Source organism: Brassica napus, chromosome A4 (assembly GCF_020379485.1).
Source record: "Brassica napus cultivar Da-Ae chromosome A4, Da-Ae, whole genome shotgun sequence".
Lineage (NCBI taxonomy): Eukaryota > Viridiplantae > Streptophyta > Magnoliopsida > Brassicales > Brassicaceae > Brassica > Brassica napus.
The window spans coordinates 18543602-18561596 of record NC_063437.1 but is presented as its reverse complement, the minus strand read 5'-3'; the positions used below and the strand labels follow the sequence as shown (position 1 = coordinate 18561596).

The window sequence follows — 17995 nt, the reverse complement described above, 5'->3', positions numbered from 1 at the left end:
CACCATGTCTCTGTTTTGTCTACAGCTCTTCACAACTCATGGAAAGCTTGCATCTTCCAAACGTAAGAATCGGTTAACATATATTTAATGAATCTGCCAAAATCACTTTGAGGTCTTTTTGCACTGAAGTTTCTGAAAGGAATTTTACGTCATTCACAGATAAAATGGATTTGCCCGACCGCTCCTACGCGTCCTGTTTCAAGTCTTGGTGGATTTACCTGCACTGCATGTAATATTTATTGGGTTTCTTCTAGATTCACCAACCAATAATATTTTATTATTTCAAATTTTAAAAAAGTAAACAAAATATTGTCAAGTTATATTATGTTTTTAAAATAAAAAGGTAAAAAAAAAAATAGTAGTTACAAAAGTTTTTATAAGGGCAATTCTTTCAAATAGTTTTTAAAAGTTTTTATCACAAAAATAACCCTAAAAAAAGACCAAAATAGCCACTTTTTATTTTTAACTTTTTAATATTTATTTTTTATTTTTTTAAATTTGAAACCATATCCCCAAAACTCCACTCGTTAACTCTAAATCCTAAGTCTATATTAGTTAACCCTAGGGTAAAAATATATTTTACATTTTAATAAAATTTATTTTGGTCATTTTTTTTTTGAGCTATTTTTGTAAAAATAAACTAAAAAAATTATCCTAGAAAATTTCTCTGTATTATATAATATGCGTTACTAAAACGTTTCAATTTCTAAATCTTCTAAAAACCGAGCTTCCGCTTGCACATATCTGTTTCGATTCCATGCAACATATATAGGTTTCATGATTGCTAGATAAGATTTAGTAAATTATGTTATTTATACACGTTATAATTCAGTTGCTTAATTGTAATAGCCAACCATAAAGTTAAACCGTTTTCGTTTATAGGAAAATATTCATCGTATTTTTTTTAATATGATTCTGTAATCAACTTTTCTAGTATTATATAAACTTTATAAAATATTTGTTTTACCAATATTTTTGACTGGATTCAGGTTTAGCGCGCCTCATTTCAGTTAGCTATAGTTTCCGATCTATAAATTATACATGTTTTACTTCATTCAGGTTAGCAGATAATATTTATTTATATTTCATTGATATAAGACTATATGCTATTGAATATCTAAATTAATCACGTTAACTTTATAATGAGGTAACTTCTTCTCCAAGAAGTCCACAGACTTCTCCATCACCTACCTAAAGAAACAGCGCGTAGGTGGTCATCAGAAGCGAGAGATTCTTGGGTCAAAATCCAGACTTGAGGAGCTTCAGAGGAGAGGATACGAGATGGATGGAGTTGCGTTCCGAACGTTATTGTAACTTGAAAGCTCAAAGAAGTTATGCTGATGGAGCATGTTGAGCCTTGATTCTCCTAATGTTTCGCTTGAGCCGTTACAAGCTCTCTTGCATGGCTACAATATGATTTAGCATGATTGAGAGAGGCCTTTGAGACCGGTTTGCATAAAAATAAAAAAGACATCGCTACAACTAAATACATAGAGACATGATTAAGGCATCTCTAAAACGTAGTAAAAGTAATTTAATTTTTTGGGTCATCGTAAGCCCATTAGGAAAAAAAACGGTGGCCAAGCTGACTTAATCACCAAGGCAGAGCAGAGCCAGAGAAAGAAACCCTAATTGAAGATTGGAACAATGAAGACAATTTTCGATCTTCCAGAGGATTTGGTAGAGGATGAGATACTCTCTAGGGTGCCGATGACATCTCTGAGATCAACCTGCAAAAAGTGGAACACTTTATGTAAAAATCGGATCTTTTTGGGTGAAGGAGCAAAGAATCAGTTCTTGATGATGGACTCGAGGAGCATTTGTTTGATAAACTTCAATCTCTGCAAAGATGACGGTGACCCATCTATAAAACAAGTAAGCGTACTTGATCAAATCAAGATATCTAAGGTGTTTCAGTGTGATGGCTTGTTGCTATGCTTCCTTAAGGATTACTCTAGGCTTGTGGTATGGAACCCTTACTTAGGGCAAACGAGGTGGATCGAACCCAGACACAGTTTCCAACGTGGAGACAGCTTTTCTCTCGGATACGACAACAACAACCTTAACCACAAGATCCTGAGGATATTCGACAAGATTCATCCAGTTACAGATAGAAACGTTTTAGGGTTGGAACTCTACGATTTTAGCTCGAGTTCTTGGAAGGTTCTTGATGCCACTCAAGACTGGCAGATACGGTCTCATCGACACAGCGTGTCTTTGAAAGGAAACGCTTATTTTACCACGAGAGGTTTCTTCGTCTGTTTTGATTTCACAACAGAGAGCTTCGCACCTCTTCTGCCTCTGCCGCCGTTTCATTCTTACTGTGGATTACATTTCACGTCTTTCTCTTGTGTTAGACAAGACGATCTCACTGTGTTGTATCAACACTGGGAGTCACCTAAGACGATCGAGATTAGTGTTACGGATAAGATTGGTCCTGATGTTGTATCATGGACAAAGTTTTTGAAAGTGGACTTTGGCTATTGGTTTGAGCCTTGCTCTGGGAGATTTCTCGTTGACAGGGAGAAGAAAATTGCTGTGGTTTTCGTTCTAGAAAGGGCCAAGGCATGTTGGTACCAAACTGCTCACGTCTTCGGACAAGATGGATACTTCAAATCTGTGAGAATCCGAGAAGCTCCCTATCTTTGGAATGATTTTTATCCTCATAAGATATATTGTGCCCCACTGTTGTGCTCTTCATATCTTCCAAGCTTAGTACAACTCAACCAACAAGTGTAATGGAAAGAGAATGTGAAGTACATTGCATCATCTTCTTTCTGTTTTGTCTTTTTTTTTTGGCTTTTGAATGTTTTAGCCTCTCTTTTTTTCAGACTGTTCATACCACTCGTGATATGTAATCTATGATACAGTCTCATCCTCTACTCACCTTAAAAACTGATTACATTATAAAATCGGACCGAACTGACAGTCGAACCATGTTAAACCGAAAACCTATGTGAGAACACATAACAAAGTCACTAATTACATTATAAAATGTTTCCCAACCTTACAAGTTTGAACTTTATTATCAATATATTTGTCACTTTCAAATTACTTTTCTATTATATATATATACCAAAACATGAATTTTTTTTTTGAAAGAGAAAAGAAATGGCTCCTCTGAAACCACAATTCAACCTCTTCCCATGGATCTTTTAGTATATATAAAAAATAATGAATGACAAACATTTAATTGGAAAAAATAACTATCCAATAGACACCCTCCAATTTGTCTCAAGATCTTGGTTGGACCCCTCAAGCCAAATCTAGGCTGGTTAGAGGTAATTAGCCTTTCTTAAGTTTTTTTTTGCTCTGTTACAGATGAATCGTTCTTTTTGCTCTCGGGCAAAATCCTTCAAAGTGGCAAAAAATCTTAATCACTTCGATATGGGAGACATATGTAGCTACTTAACGACTTCAAGCAAAAACTCTAAATGTATGTTCTCGAAACCTATCTATCTTCATACTTATTACCTTAAGCCAGTAGTAACAAAAAAAAAACACAACCTATTGTTGGTTGTGAAGAAACAAAATCTTAGAGCGTATAATAGTTCTTATACTGTCAGATATGCTCTTGAAGCATCAAAGATGAGAGATTATGATTCCATGGATGAACTCATTCATGATCTAGATATGATCTTAGTTCTCAACACTTGTTTAGAAGATTTTTCAGATGCAGATTCATAAAGATTTGCCATTGCTTCAACCGCTGTGCAGATGACAGAAGTTACATATTTGACGAACCAACAATTTTTTGGATGCTAGGCAAGATACCTAGCTTCACGAGGGATACGGTTCGTGGTCAATCTCTGTAGGTTTTTTTTTTTTTGCTAAATTGTAAAAATTATCATTAATGAATGAAAGTTTGGTTACAACAAAGTTGAACCAGATTCTGCTCTGTAGGTTTGTCTTTCATATTTTTTCTTCATCCTAAATTTGTATGCGTCAATATTCTTACAAATTCTTTGTTTTGTTTTGTAGATTCGTTTAGTTGCCGATAACAACCTAAGCGTACTTGACATGATCATTGATTATATATGTTTCATCAACGAAGACGAAATAGCTTACTGTGAAGTGATGTTTTGACTATCTTATACAAACATAGTTGGTGAATGTTTTCTTGGATCGTGACTTCAACATCCTATCTCTACCCAAGTGTGACTAGAAATTTTGGGAAAATTAAATCAGCCAGATTCAGTCTTTTTTACATAATTATGTTATTTTAAAAAAGATTAAAGTTTACATTTTTACTTTTTCAGAGTTTTATGAATTTCAGTGATGTTTTAAAACATGAAAAAGAAAATAATAAAAATGATGAAAAATATAAAAACAATTAGTTATAATGATCTTTGAATTTATAATATATAGGAGTCTGTAAAATTATTATGACATACATGTGAAACACCTAGTAAAAGAGAGGCTAAAAACATTCAAAAGATAATATCACTAGTGACATGAGTAGAGGATGAACCTATATCATGTATTACATATCACGAGAGACATGAACAGTCTGAAAAGAGAGGCTAAAAACATTCAAAAGACAATACACATAAATTAACGAGTTATCCGAAAGAAGATGATGCACATGCTTTCCTATTAGCCTGCTTGGTTGAGTTGCAGTAAGCTTGGAAGATATGATTACACTTACACATATCCTAGCATAGAAAAGTAGCCAAAGTAGTCATATAATTCTTTTGTAAATGTTAGTTCCTAATAAAGGGCGAATAAATTTGAAATATCATCTAAGAAATTTTTTTTTTTTTTTTTGCATTTCTAAAGGTAAAACATACTCACTCTTTGGGCCATGAGAGGTCCATCAAAACAAAATGATGGGCAAGTCGACTTCGTCACCATGAAAAGAGAAACCCGGCAGAGTAGAGCAGAGAAAGAAATCCTAATGAAGACAATTTTGTCCTGAGATTGGTCCAGAGGTTGTGTCGTGGACAAAGTTTTTGAAAGCGGTCACTGGCTATTGGGTTGACCCTACTGCTGGGAGTTTTCTCGTTGACGAGGAGAAGAAAATTGCTGTGGTTTTCGTTCTAGAAAGGCTCAGTTTTGGATGTCTCCACCAAACTGCTCACGTCTTCGGACAAGATGGATACTTCAAATCTGTGAGAATCCGAGAAGCTCCCTATCTCCAAAACAGTTCTTCTCCTCATAAGAGATATTATCCGCCACTGTGTTGCTCTTCATATCTTCCAAGCTTACTGCAACTCCAAAGCAACTAACTATACGCTAATTGAAAGAATGTGCATCATCTTCTTTCGGATAATTCGTTAGTTATGTGTATTGTCTTTTGAATGCTGTAGCCTTTCTTTTTCAGACTGTTCATGTCTCTCGTGATATGCAATTATATGATTCAGGTTCATCCTCTACTCACTTTAAAAACTGATTAGTATATATGATTATGTTTTGGTTCCGTGGGAGCTATCCTGAAACCATTTTTCATCATTTGCAAACATGTTTAGTTTGCAACACTCTCTTTATTGTAAACTGTCCTCAAATATTCTTGATAAGATATCAACAACCTCTTTTTATTGGCGTTGGTTCTGATTGAGGCTCAAGGAATATACACCCTCATGGACCAACAAGGCCTTTAAGAGGTCTTTATCTTTGAAACCTTTTTTCTAGAGGGAGGTTTTGATTGGATTGCAGATGAAACCCTTTTCTCTAAAGATCTGTAACTGTGTAAATGCTAACCTTGGTGAAATAAATAAAAGATCATGAATGAAAACTGTCTATGTTTCTTCCACATTGTCATGTAAGTATAATCACAGTTAATGATAGCAGCAAACGAGTTGACGAATAATCATGGAAGTCGTTCGTTCACGTGCCAGTCATTTCTCTCGTCCAATCATATTGCGGCTTCACACGGGTGGGTGAGAGAGTTTACAGTTAACAACTTAACACTATCTTCTCCCCGCCAAATATGTACTATGATCTGCGACTGCTAGAACTTTTAAACACCTAAAATAAAATTTATGTTTTTTAAAATCTTTAAACATTTAAAGTATGTATGGAAATAATTACTATTTAAAATTGGTATTAAATTTTTATCTTTTATTGATCGGTTATGGTCTATTTATATGTTCAAAAACTTTTAGATACGGCTTTTAACCAAACTAGAGTCTTTCTCCGCGCGATGCGCGGAAAAGTATGTTGATACTCGATTTTTGATTATAAGTTCGAATGTTTTTGTTTGGAATGGAAGCATTGTATTTTTCAAAATATTTTGAAAATTGGTGAATATCGAGTTTATGCAATTGTTTTAAAAAAAAGAGTAGCTAAGTAATCATAAATAATGTAAGAAAGAAATCAAGTCTTTTGAAAATCAGAAGCTGCGCTATGGACCATAAGAAAAAAATAACCTGAACTTGGTTAAAAATAAGTTAGTAAACTTAAATTTAAGTAAATACCAAGCTATGGTTATTTATATAAAAAGATCCATACCTGGCATAGCTTGGTAAAAATTCTGTGTAAGTCCTTCTTTATTTAATTGTATCATCGTATGGTTGATATGTTGGGCGTTGTAAATCTGTGAATAGAATATTTTATCAGAAGACTTTTGAAAAATGGTGGAAGTGAAAACTACTAATTTTAATTAAAAATACTTTTTTTTGGGGGGGGGGGGGGGGGGGGGGGGGGGGGGGGGGGGAAGGCCTTTGAATATTTCTTTGTAGACTATGTTCTTCGCTTTTCAGCTGGTGGGAATCTTCGCTTTTGATGATTGTTAATCCTGCTTTGCTTGTGACACGTGAGAGGACCACATAAAGTTGACCACGAGCGAAGACCGGTTTAGGCAGATATAAGATGACATCTTTTAAACTTTGGCCTTGGCTTTTGTTGATTGCATTGCATAACACAATCTGATAGGGAATTGCCGCCGACGTAATATGAACGTAACTTTGTTTCATCATACAAAAGAACAATCCTTGGGATCAAGACTTCTTCTCCAATGTGTGAGCCAGTGATAATTTTGCCCTTGATAAGCGGTCGCCAATGTGGGTTAGGATCATACGGGTACCATTGCATAATCATTTTTTTTATTTATGTTTCGCAGAAGCATAACTGAGGCACCAACTTTCATAGTTAGTTTGTGCGAAGACAACCCTGAGAATTCCAATGAATTGAGATACTCAAAGGCATATAATGTATCATTTTGATCTGATGTAGTGTCCGATATCTCAAAGCTGTCTGAGCTGAAGTAATCTCGTGACACCCCGTCGGTCTGTGAGATTGTATAAGCATTGATTTCATCGATGGTTTCATTACGGGGTGTGAGTATAGCTTTATCAGTGTAGGAGGTCTGGGAATTTGTCAGTTTGTTGACTTCTCCATATGCGGTATCAACAACTTCTTTTAATGGGTCAACATAACTCACGAATCAATGATTTATCGACAGTTATCATTTGTTCATGGTAGTCTTCACGCTCATATCGCGATTCTAATTGTGGATGATCTTCCCCAACCTAAAGGAGCCAATCGAAGAACTTTTTTCCTTCCTGATTGACTCTCATACTTGTGTTGATTGTTTTTAAAATATATATATATATATATATATATATATAAGTTTCATTGTGTTAATTAACATATTCTTTTCTAAGTTTACAAATAATATTTTTTTATTTGTAAAAGTTGAAAACCAGCCTAATTTATTTTAGTATTTTATAAAACTATGATATTATTTACACTAAATATTTCTTTACAAACTATTATGTAAATAAAAATATACAAACGCATTTTCTCTTACTACGGGTGTGAAATAAATTATACAAATTACTTAATATGTTTAACTTATTCTTAACTGAAATTAATATTAATATTTATATTTTTTACTAAAACAATTTATATATTTATTTGACTATTCATTTTAAAAATCGTACTTATTAATCATTAAAAGTTTTATAGGAGATTATTATTTTGTTTTTTTAATGTTTGTTTTAGTTTGACTATAGATAGTTAGAATTAGTTTTAAAACATTGCTCGATGAGTTTTATGATGTTATAAGTAATAAGTTGCAAAGTTTGATCAATTCTTGAAAATACATAAAAATATATAGAAAGAGGAAGGTGAATGTAAGTTCTTGATCACATTACTGTGCTGTCAAAAAAAAAAAAAAAAAAAAAAAAAAAAAAGATCACATTACTGCATGATTTGAATACATTAGATTGAATGACTTCAATCTGCTAATGGGATATTTGCTGCAGAAGAAAAGGGAATGGATACCACATGAAGAGCGTGAACGACTTCACTTTCTCCTTGCTGATAATAATAATAATATAGATTATCATAATTATTTTGCTATAAAATTTAAATTTAAGTCTTGACAATATTAAAAATATAAACATATTAGTATAATCAAATGTTTTAATTTTTATTTGTTAAAATATGTCTAAATAAATATTTATAATTTTAAATTACAATTTTTATGTACAATGGTTTATTTAATATATATATGGACCATTTGATGTTTTTAATACATTCAGTTCAAATAATAGGAGTAAGAGATGTGAGAAATTTTATAAATATTAAATGATTGTTAGGATCTGTAAATTTATGTTGTTTCATATGATGACGTCCCTTCATGAAAACAAAATTCTGCAAAAATATGTAAATTATTATATGAAATTTTCATGTAGAATGCTAATTTTAAATGTCATTTTGAAATGTAATAATGCTTAACTTTAATTATATTTTTCGTTAGTTTCAGTTGAAAATAGGTAGAAGTTGAAACTGTATGATAAATGAAAATTTTCAATTATTTATAAGTGAAATATTTAAAACCGGATCTAAAAGGGATTAGGACTTACCCAAAATTATATTCTGCACATATTCAACTTGGAACTGAATTTTTTATTAATTATTGTATTTATTTATTTATCAAATATTAATTTATTGAGTTTCTAGTACATGTGTAAATTATTTACTTTTTATTAATTTTTGTTGATATAATGAATTTCCACGTAATCGACTTAAGCAAAAACTTGATTGAATGTACTATCAAATTTGGGCTATGTGTGAAAGAGATTCTGTTAAAATGAATTAAACCAAAAATATATTTATTTATTTCGAATGAAAACAAAGCTATCTTACTGAGTTAACAACAATCTGAAAATTCATTTCAATATATGAATGGAGCAACCACATTAGTATCGCTGCAATACAACCCGTTTTGTTATTATAACATTCATACTCAAGAAGCTCTCTCACACCTAAAAACAGTTACTTGTTTGTGATCTTCTAAACTTATTGTCTCACCAAGTATGATATGTATTGAATCTGGGATGTTCCATAGGCTTGCCCCTTGGTGCGTACTCTGAAGTTTGATCAGTCAGACATCCACTAAGCTAAAGATTTTCTCCAAACGCATGTAAAAGAATCCTTCGGATATTCCCGCTTCTCTATTATCCGTCCATGTTTCTTGCCTTAGAATATTGATCATGGCTCTGCACAGACATCTTTCAGTCTATCTAACAAAACCCATCCAAAATACTCCCATATACACTCACCAGTCGTTTGTTAGAGGTGTTGTTTCAAGTACAAAAGAGAGCATACCTGATAATCATAAAGACCTGTTCGCCTCTCATTTTCAGACACATTAGCTCTGCAGAAAAAATACACTGAACGAAGTGGCTTAAATTCAAATTCAAAAATAGGATGTTATCCAACGGTGAGACTGATCCACTCACAGTGAGTTTGTTCTCCAGCGAGCCGGAGAAGGCATCAACGCAAACCTGGAGGAACAGATTGACCGGTATGTTCATTAACGCTGCAAGCCAGCTTTGATGTTAGCTGCGTAAAGATCCCTGCGTTTACATCAAAACATTACATTGTTTGCTGTGACTAAGGTAACAGAGTAAACGTGTAAAATACTCTGGTGTTTTGGAGAAAACAAACTTACATGGAGCCCTTAATTGCATCTATGGCAGCTTGTGCTGAGAGGAAACCTTCAACGTCCACTTTTCCTTGTAGGTTACTAATATATGCATATTTTATTTAAATCAATCCAAATATATGGGTAAAAAACTTTATTTGAGGATGTACTATATATATGAATGCCTAAGAGTATAATGTACAAAGGTGAAACTTGCCTTGACATTGAAGGAGTAGAGGACTGTTTGCTCCATGGTAGTCATGTAAGTGTGAAGAATAGAGAGATGAAGATCCTCCAAAAAAGCAATAGTCTTAATAAGTTGTCCTGGTCTTCTTCTTGAAAGTTTCTTGATCATGGCATCAAACTCTAGCAGCTTCACCTCCACATCAGCCAAGCACGACTCGTTCTCAGCTGTTTCTTCCCGGAGCCCTCCTCCTCCTCCTATACGACTCATGTGACTCTAGGCATTGTAGAAGTTGCTCAAGCTCTCTTACAAACTCTATTCCACCTATGATCGACGCTTGATCTCTCTGTTATATACATGCATATTAAAAAAATATTTTAAAATAATGAATACAATCACGAAATGAAGATGTATATGTGTTATCATGATACCCATTGAACGTAGGATCCAGACAAAAGAGACTTGAGGTTACGAAGATGCTCGTTCATTTGCTTCCTATTCCTAGCGACCGCAATATGTCTCATTCGTTAGTTTTCTACTTCTTCGCTTGTCTTGCTTGTTTTTGCTCTTCACCTCCTTTGTCATATCATTCTTGTTCTCACTATCTCCTTCTTCTCCTCCAGTAAACCGACTTGTTATTGTCGTTAACGTCTAAGGATTCACCTAAAAAATTTGGTGCCTGAAAGAAAATAAAGGTGAAGAAATAATTATTAAGATAATATAGGTCAATTGACTTGGAATCAAAATTTTCACCCTGCAAGTTGACATGGTTTCATACTAATGTGATACATTAAGACATAGTTTATGGTTTTAATGATTGTTACCTGATCCATCAGGCATTATACCAAAAGGACAGGCACGGAGGAACTATTCAGTTAGCCCATGCTCCTGCACAAATTTATCAATCAACTCATATCTAGAAGGATATATGAGAAAAGAAGTTTCTGGTGTTATTAGGAGTTGTGAGGATGATGTTTATTAAGAAATAAACTATATAAGCCTTTACATATAAATTACAAAATACCTTGATTCTCATCCAAGATTCCGGTGTGGATCGATTTATCAATGACATATTTGCAAAAAAAAAATAATAGGGTTACCTGGAAGATGGGTGTTGGTGTTTGCTAGACCAAGCAACTCATCTTTGCAGAACCTGAAACGTTCTTGAGGAATTGGTGAACCTGGGTCAGTTAAGTCTTTCAAACCCGTCTCAATATTGAACCGGATCGACACAGGAGAGTCGGACAGCTTGAAGTCCGGACAGCTCAAAGCCGCTAACAGAGTACACTTAACCAACAGTGAAAAGATGTCTGAATGTGTTTAAGCGGTAGACGTTCACGGTGGCTTAGGTGAGAGTGGCCTGCAAAGCATGAAAAATTGGAAACATAAACAAATGAAATAAATATTGCAATCATTAAAAATAAACTAAAGCGCTTGTTAACTTTTTCATAATCAAAAGACATAAGCATATGGATGTCTCTACACGGACTATTTGAATTTTAGGTATGAATAAAATATACGAAAAAAGTAAAAAAGAATCAACAATCACAACAATGATCATATCCCAAATATTTGAAGATAACAAAAACTTATGGAGAATAACGAAGACATGAATGTATTGATCTCCGGTGAAGAACTATTAGGTTTGAAAGTTTCATAACCAAAACACAACAACGCGAGAAAGGATTAAAAAACAAAACAAAACTACATAGTCAAGCCGGATTTACCTTGGCGTCCATGAAGAGAATGTTGACCCTCTCTGTCGCGCTTAACATTCCTATCTTCCCAGAACCTAAGCAAACGGACCTGGGCGGTGGAGGTGCAGCGGCTAGCTTTCAAATCGGCGAGAAAGACGGAGGAATTAGCCATTATCGACTTTGATTTCTTAGAAAACAGTTTATGGGAATGTAGTAGGATTGTGAGAATGATGTTTCTGGGAAGAGCACATACCTTTTTGTAGGAGGAGCTTCACCGCTTGTAAGAGAGATGAGAGTATTGAGTGAGAAATCGTTGAGCTTCATCGTGGAGGATGGATTTAAAAAGGGCTTTAAGAGTAAGAATCTGTAACAGGTAGATTGCTGGATCCGTAGGAAGAAGATGAAGCATCTCGATCAAAACCCTAGGGTATGATATTGCAACGGCGGAGAAGAGAATGAGATGAAACCATAGAATTAAAAACTCTGCGTTTCAGGCATACGTCTTACTCTGCTTTTTAAAGATTGGGCTTTATAAACCAAAACAATAACAAAGAATGTAGCCCAAACGGAAACAGAATAAATGAAACGCGGTAAAGTGAACAGATGTCACATAATGATTGGCTGATTTAATTGTCCTACGTGGACAGCTTCTCTGATGCTCATATAACCCTTTTAGTATAGGTTAGATACTTTAGAATTTAGGTTTATAACAATTAAAGTTAAAGTTGATGAATCTATAAGGTACATGTACGATTATATATCAATAATTAGCTAAATAAAAAAACCCTTGATTAAGAAATATTAACTAAATAGTTCTATCTAAAAGTTTTTTAGAAATTACAATCGCCATGACATATAATACATATAAGGTTGGGTAATTCTCTCAAATATATATTTTTAAGTATTTATCATAAAAATAGTTCTCAAGAAAAAAATGATCAAAATATTTTTTTTTTTTGAAAATTTTAATATTTTTTTAATTCGAAACCTTATCCCCAAAATTCATCCCTTAACTCTAAACCCTAATTCTATATTAGTTAACCTTAGGGTAAAAATTACTTTTTATCATTTAATAAAACTTATTTTGATCATTTCTTCATTGAGAGCTATTTTTGTGACAAAACTTAAAAAGTGTTATTCTAGAGAATTTTTCTATAAGGTTTTCATATTTTTGTATATTGATGGAAATGAAAGTGTGGAAAAAATATGTGAAATTGGGTATAGAGTAAGGAAGGGAGGATTCAATGACATGCAAAATGGTTTGCTGATCATCATCATGATGAAGTTGCCCCTTGATGGATCATGATTTGTCACATGAATAGAGGTGTGCAAACTGGTACTAGTATTTAACCGAACAATTTAGAGCAAAATTGATATAGCTGGACTAAATAAACATTACAATTGGATTGTATTATGTCGCTGATGTAATATTAAAAGTCAAATCGAATAATTTTGTTCTTGTTGGCCTTTTAATGAGCTGAGAGCATCTTTAGTGGTGAGAAATTACCAAAGTTTCTTAGAGAAAAAAGAAAATAATAACTGAATTATAAAATATCTAGAAAATAGCTAAACCACTAAACATATGACAAGTATTGAGCAATCTCTCAAAATCTTTGAGAAAATACCTTCTTAAAGAATCGTTTTGTGTCTCTTTCCTCTACATGTATACTCTCTCTCTTCATTTTTCTCTTTCTATTGGTTGAGAAACTTATAAAGAGCTTCCCACTTCGGATGCCCAGAGTAAGCTATCTTTTGTCTTTGTCGTCCATGACTCAATAACTTCCTTAAATCATGAGGTCAGGTTTTCTTTTTCTTTTTCCCCTTATTAGTACTAATTTCTAGTAAACGGTTTTTAAGATACGGTGTAAAAGTAAATTTTATAAGAAAAATGGATAATTACAGTAGTAAAAAAATGTTCAAAAAAAAGCAGTAAAGAGAGAGAGAGAGAGAGAGGGGGGTTTGGTCATCATTGGATGCTACAGAAACAGAGGGTTTATTAAGGGACTGGCAGCTGCTTGATGTTAGGAGTTTTCAAGGCTCCTAAGACAAATGTTGTAGTATAAATGATTGTCGAACCAGTTCTGAGGGATATCAAAGCACTGAGAATACAAGTACTCACTTAATCTAAGTGCAACCAATGATTTAGATGGGTTTTAAACTACTACTAAACTAGAAAGCAATAACAGAATGAAACTTTCTTGACTAAGGGAAAAGAGAACTCATGGGCATAGGGATTAGACCTTGGGTGATCAAGTATCGAACTAAGGATGGCAAATGATCAATCAAACTATCAACCTTAAGCCTAGACACAATTCTAAGCAAGCTCTATGTCTAGATGAATGCTCATTTGCTAACATATCTCAAACATCAAATGTCTTTGGTTGAATAATATGAAAGCAATCATTACTAACAAGTCTATTAGCTATCTTAGCATCTTTAACAACAAATGTCTTTGGCAAAGTATACTAAAAGCCTAGGAGAGTTGTCTCAGGCATTTCATCAAACACCTTTTGGGTGGGAAATGCCTATTGATCAACTTTTGAGTGGCCAACTCAGAAGATGCATTATGAATACTCTACTAGCAAGGAACAAGAATGATCTACACTAAAACATCCTAGAACTAACCTAATCACCCTTAATCTCCCTAACCCATGAATTCAAAAGGTGATTACTCACTAATCTCCATGATTCCTCTTAAACCCATATTGGATTTCAGATTAATCATGTAGAGAAATAGATAAGAAATCAACAATAACACAAGAACATAACAATCAAAATCCAAGAGATTCTTGTGTATTTCTCAATAGATCAAAAGATAAAAGATAATCTGCCACTGGTGGCTACAAAAGATGTTTAAAACATAGGTTTTTGAAATGTAAAAACGTGCATAATGAAATGACCAAAAGGCCCTTAAGTAAAACAGAAATCGAGCAGATAATAGGCGCGGAGCGACCTCGGCATGTCGCTCCGGCAAGTCGCTCCGGCCTTCGGGAGCGACCTCAGTGGGTCGCTCTGAGAGGTCGCTCCAGGCTTCGCTTCGTGTCGTCTCGCCATAGAGACGCGAGCGACCTCGGGGTGTCGCTTTGGGAGGTCGCTCCGAGAGGGGTGTGAGATGCGAGCGACTTCGTGGTGTCGCTCCGGGAGGTCGCTCCGGGCTCGTTCTCGCGTCTCCGAGTGATGAAACCGCGAGCGACTTCTCCCTGTCGCTCTGGTAAGGTCGCTCCAATAGGGAGGTCAGAGCGACTTGGTGGTGTCGCTCCGGACTGGTCGCTCCATGCCTTGCTCGCCCAATGACCACTCTAAACACTCCTTTTTGAGCTCCAAATGCACCCAAATGTCTCCAGAAACTCCATGTGGTACTCAAATACCTGATAGAGACATATGTATGCAAAATGCAACCTAAACATGTCTAAATCCTAATCTATATGATGAAAATGTTTATGAATGAATGGATAAAACAATGTAAATATGCAAGATATCAACTCCCCCAAACTTGTTCTTTTACTTGTCCACAAGTGAACTTTCTAGAACTCATAGGGAGAGAGGTTGAAGGTGGGAGCACATAGCCAAAAGAAACACAACTAGCACACTCTCTTATTACACTCTAGCTTCTCTAGGCCTATCTTAACTCTTTTTGTTCTTACACTCATCATCAAGCATCCACACATTCAAATCAACCAACTCTCACATTCATTAAGCACAAAACATCAGGTGAATTCTTGCAAATGGTCAGTTGGTCCAAGTCATTTGGTTGGGTAAGGGAAGGCTTTTATTCAAGTGATTCAAGAGGTTCAAAACATATGATCTTTAAGGTGGTTTACTCTCAAAACAAGTAGCCTTGACATTGCACATAATATATCTAAGAAAGGGACCAACTCATGCATACAATGCTCAATCTCCATTGTTCTACCCTTTTCCCAAACATACAAATCACACAATCATTTCCCAATGTCAAACCCAACTCACATCTCTCACCAAAAGATCCTAAGAACTTTAACTCCTTCTCTTTGAAATCTACAAGGGATTTTTCACAACCTCAAAACATTTCTTAGCTCCTAACAACTTTGCTAGCCCCCTTTTTCTTTTCTTTTTTTTTTTTTCTTTTTCTTTTCTTTTTTTTTTTTTTTTTTTTTTTTTTTTTCTTTTTTTTTTTTTTTTTTTTTTTTTTTTTTTAGGCTGGGGGCCAAGACTTTCAAAACTTGAGCTAGAGGCTTCTCTACTTATCCCAATAAAACAATTCACTTAAGCACAAAGAGTCTATTCTTTTCCTTTTTCATTTCTCCCAAATCATAATCACAACACTCACCCCCACCTATAGCTAGACAATAGAGTGCCCAATCTAGCAAGAATGAAGATCAAGCATTGTCGTTCCCGATACTCTCAACATTATGCACATGTAAGACTTTCCGAAAAAGGCCTCACTCATCAAACAATGAAAGCTTAAAAGGAGGGAAAGGTTTTGGGAGTGGTCTACCACTAGAGTTTGTCAAAAAAGATTGGCATAAAGGATGTGACAACTCAAGTGTGTATAGCCATGACTCAGTACACAAGGGACCATGAGCAAGAAGCATTAAGTTCGTTCAGTTCAAATAAGGTTGTAGTTGGCTTCAAAGACTGAGTTTCAGCAATCAACAAGTTTCAGGAAGAGTTTTCAAGGCTCGAAACATACAAGTCTTTTTGAGAGGTGCAAAAGCTACTCAGGTGCAACGTAGTGTTCTTTACAAGGCATTTAAAATCATTGCTCCCAATGCAAGTGAATGCAACCTATATGCTCTAGACTCTCCTAAAAATGCAAATGATGCAAACTAAATGATTGATTTTTTTTTTTTATATGCAAATAGGTATGCAATGCATGACTCAATGAAACAACATCAAAGCAAACATGATCAAATACTTGGTACCTCCCCCAAACTTGAGTTACACAGTCTCTGTGTTGTCAAGTAGAGAGAGAGATACCGAAAAGAAGACTAATATGCAAAAATAAAATGGTATATACAGGGGAGTGTGGTGGGTTACCTTCTATGGGGAATGAGTAGAGGGAGATGCTCCCTCCTCGTCGTCCTCAGGTGGTAACTCTTCAAGGTGCTCATCAGCAGGAGTGTCCATCTCTTCAATGTAGAAGGCTTGCCCGAACACAGTTGGTTTCCTCATTTTCCTCTTGATGTCAAAGTGGAGGATGTTCTCTTTACCCAAATGGAGATCAATCGTGCCTTCCTTCACATTAACAATAGCTCCTGCTGTAGCTAAGAATGGCCTTCCTAGAATCAATGGATCTTGAGCCTCCTCACCCATCTCAAGCACCACAAAATCTGTAGGTATCTCATACCTTCCAATCTTCACAGGGAGGTCCTCTAAGATGCCCACAGGATACTTCACTGAACGATCAGCTAACACCAGAGAGAGTCTACACTTCTTGTACTGAGTGAATCCAAGCTTCTTTGCAACAGACAAAGGCATCAAGCTGACACTAGCTCCCAAATCGCAGAGACTTTTCTCAAATACCATAGGTCCAAGAGCACAAGGTAGTGTGAAGCTTCCTGGATCCTCTAATTTCTCTGAACATCAAGCCTCTGGATGATGGCATTGCACTCATGGGTAAGAATCATCATGCCTTCCATCTCCTTCTTCTTTGCAGCTACAACATCTTTCAGGAACTTGCTGTATTGAGGAATCAACATGAAAGCATCAATGATGGGCATTGCAACCTGAGCTTCACTCATTTGCTTCTCAAACAGAGCCTTGTATTTCTCTAGCAGCTGCCTCTTGAATCTACCAGGGAATGGAAGTTTGGGTTCATAGGGAGGAGGAACAAAAGAACTTTCACTTGCTGGAGTAACAACTTCACCATCTTTTACTGTCTTCTTCTCTTCCCCAACCTTTCCTTTACCTTTGGCTTCCACTATCTTCTCCAAGATCTCGTCATTGATCTTCTCATCAACAATCACCACTTCATCATCTATGTTGATGGCAACCCCCTCACCTAGTTTCTCAGCATCCTTGGTGAGGGTTTTAGGAGGTAACTGCTTACCACTCCTAAGGGTGATAGCTTTGGCCTCCTTGGGGTTTTGGTCAGACTTTCCAGGTAGAGATCCTTGCTGGCGATTCTGGTGAGTGTTCATGGAAGCAAACTGATTCTCTAAATTCCTGACTGTAGAAGCAAGGTGTGAGAATTTGTTGTTGAGCTCATTGTAGCTCCCATCAATCTTGGTATGAAGGTTCTTCAACTCATAACCAACATGC

The 17995-nt window shown here is 35.2% G+C and overlaps 1 protein-coding gene and 1 long non-coding RNA gene across 5 annotated transcripts; one reads left to right on the top strand and one right to left on the bottom strand.

The window, feature by feature from the left end:
* Window positions 1-241: 241 nt before the first annotated feature.
* LOC106450207 (F-box/kelch-repeat protein At3g13680-like) lies at window positions 242-3392 on the top strand. The gene has a single exon (XM_048778510.1). The coding sequence runs from the start codon at window positions 1648-1650 to the stop codon at window positions 2737-2739; it is 1092 nt and encodes a 363-aa protein (XP_048634467.1). The 5' UTR covers window positions 242-1647; the 3' UTR covers window positions 2740-3392.
* A 5713-nt stretch (window positions 3393-9105) lies between these two features.
* LOC125608313 lies at window positions 9106-12425 on the bottom strand. Of its 4 annotated transcripts, XR_007339258.1 has the most exons (8): window positions 12009-12425; window positions 11786-11886; window positions 10883-11418; window positions 10490-10737; window positions 9902-10404; window positions 9690-9806; window positions 9556-9620; window positions 9106-9446 (listed from the first exon to the last, which is right to left on the bottom strand). It is a non-coding gene; the product is annotated as an uncharacterized LOC125608313 (long non-coding RNA). The 4 variants fall into 4 exon arrangements; XR_007339260.1 differs by having other exon boundaries at window positions 9106-9806; window positions 10883-10946; window positions 11159-11418; XR_007339259.1 differs by having other exon boundaries at window positions 9106-9806; window positions 11786-11890.
* Between the last annotated feature and the right edge of the window lie 5570 nt (window positions 12426-17995).

Excerpts from the sequence above, each read along its gene's own strand:
- LOC106450207 (XM_048778510.1), top strand. The coding sequence starts at position 1,648 with ATGAAGACAATTTTCGATCTTCCAGAGGATTTGGTAGAGGATGAGATA.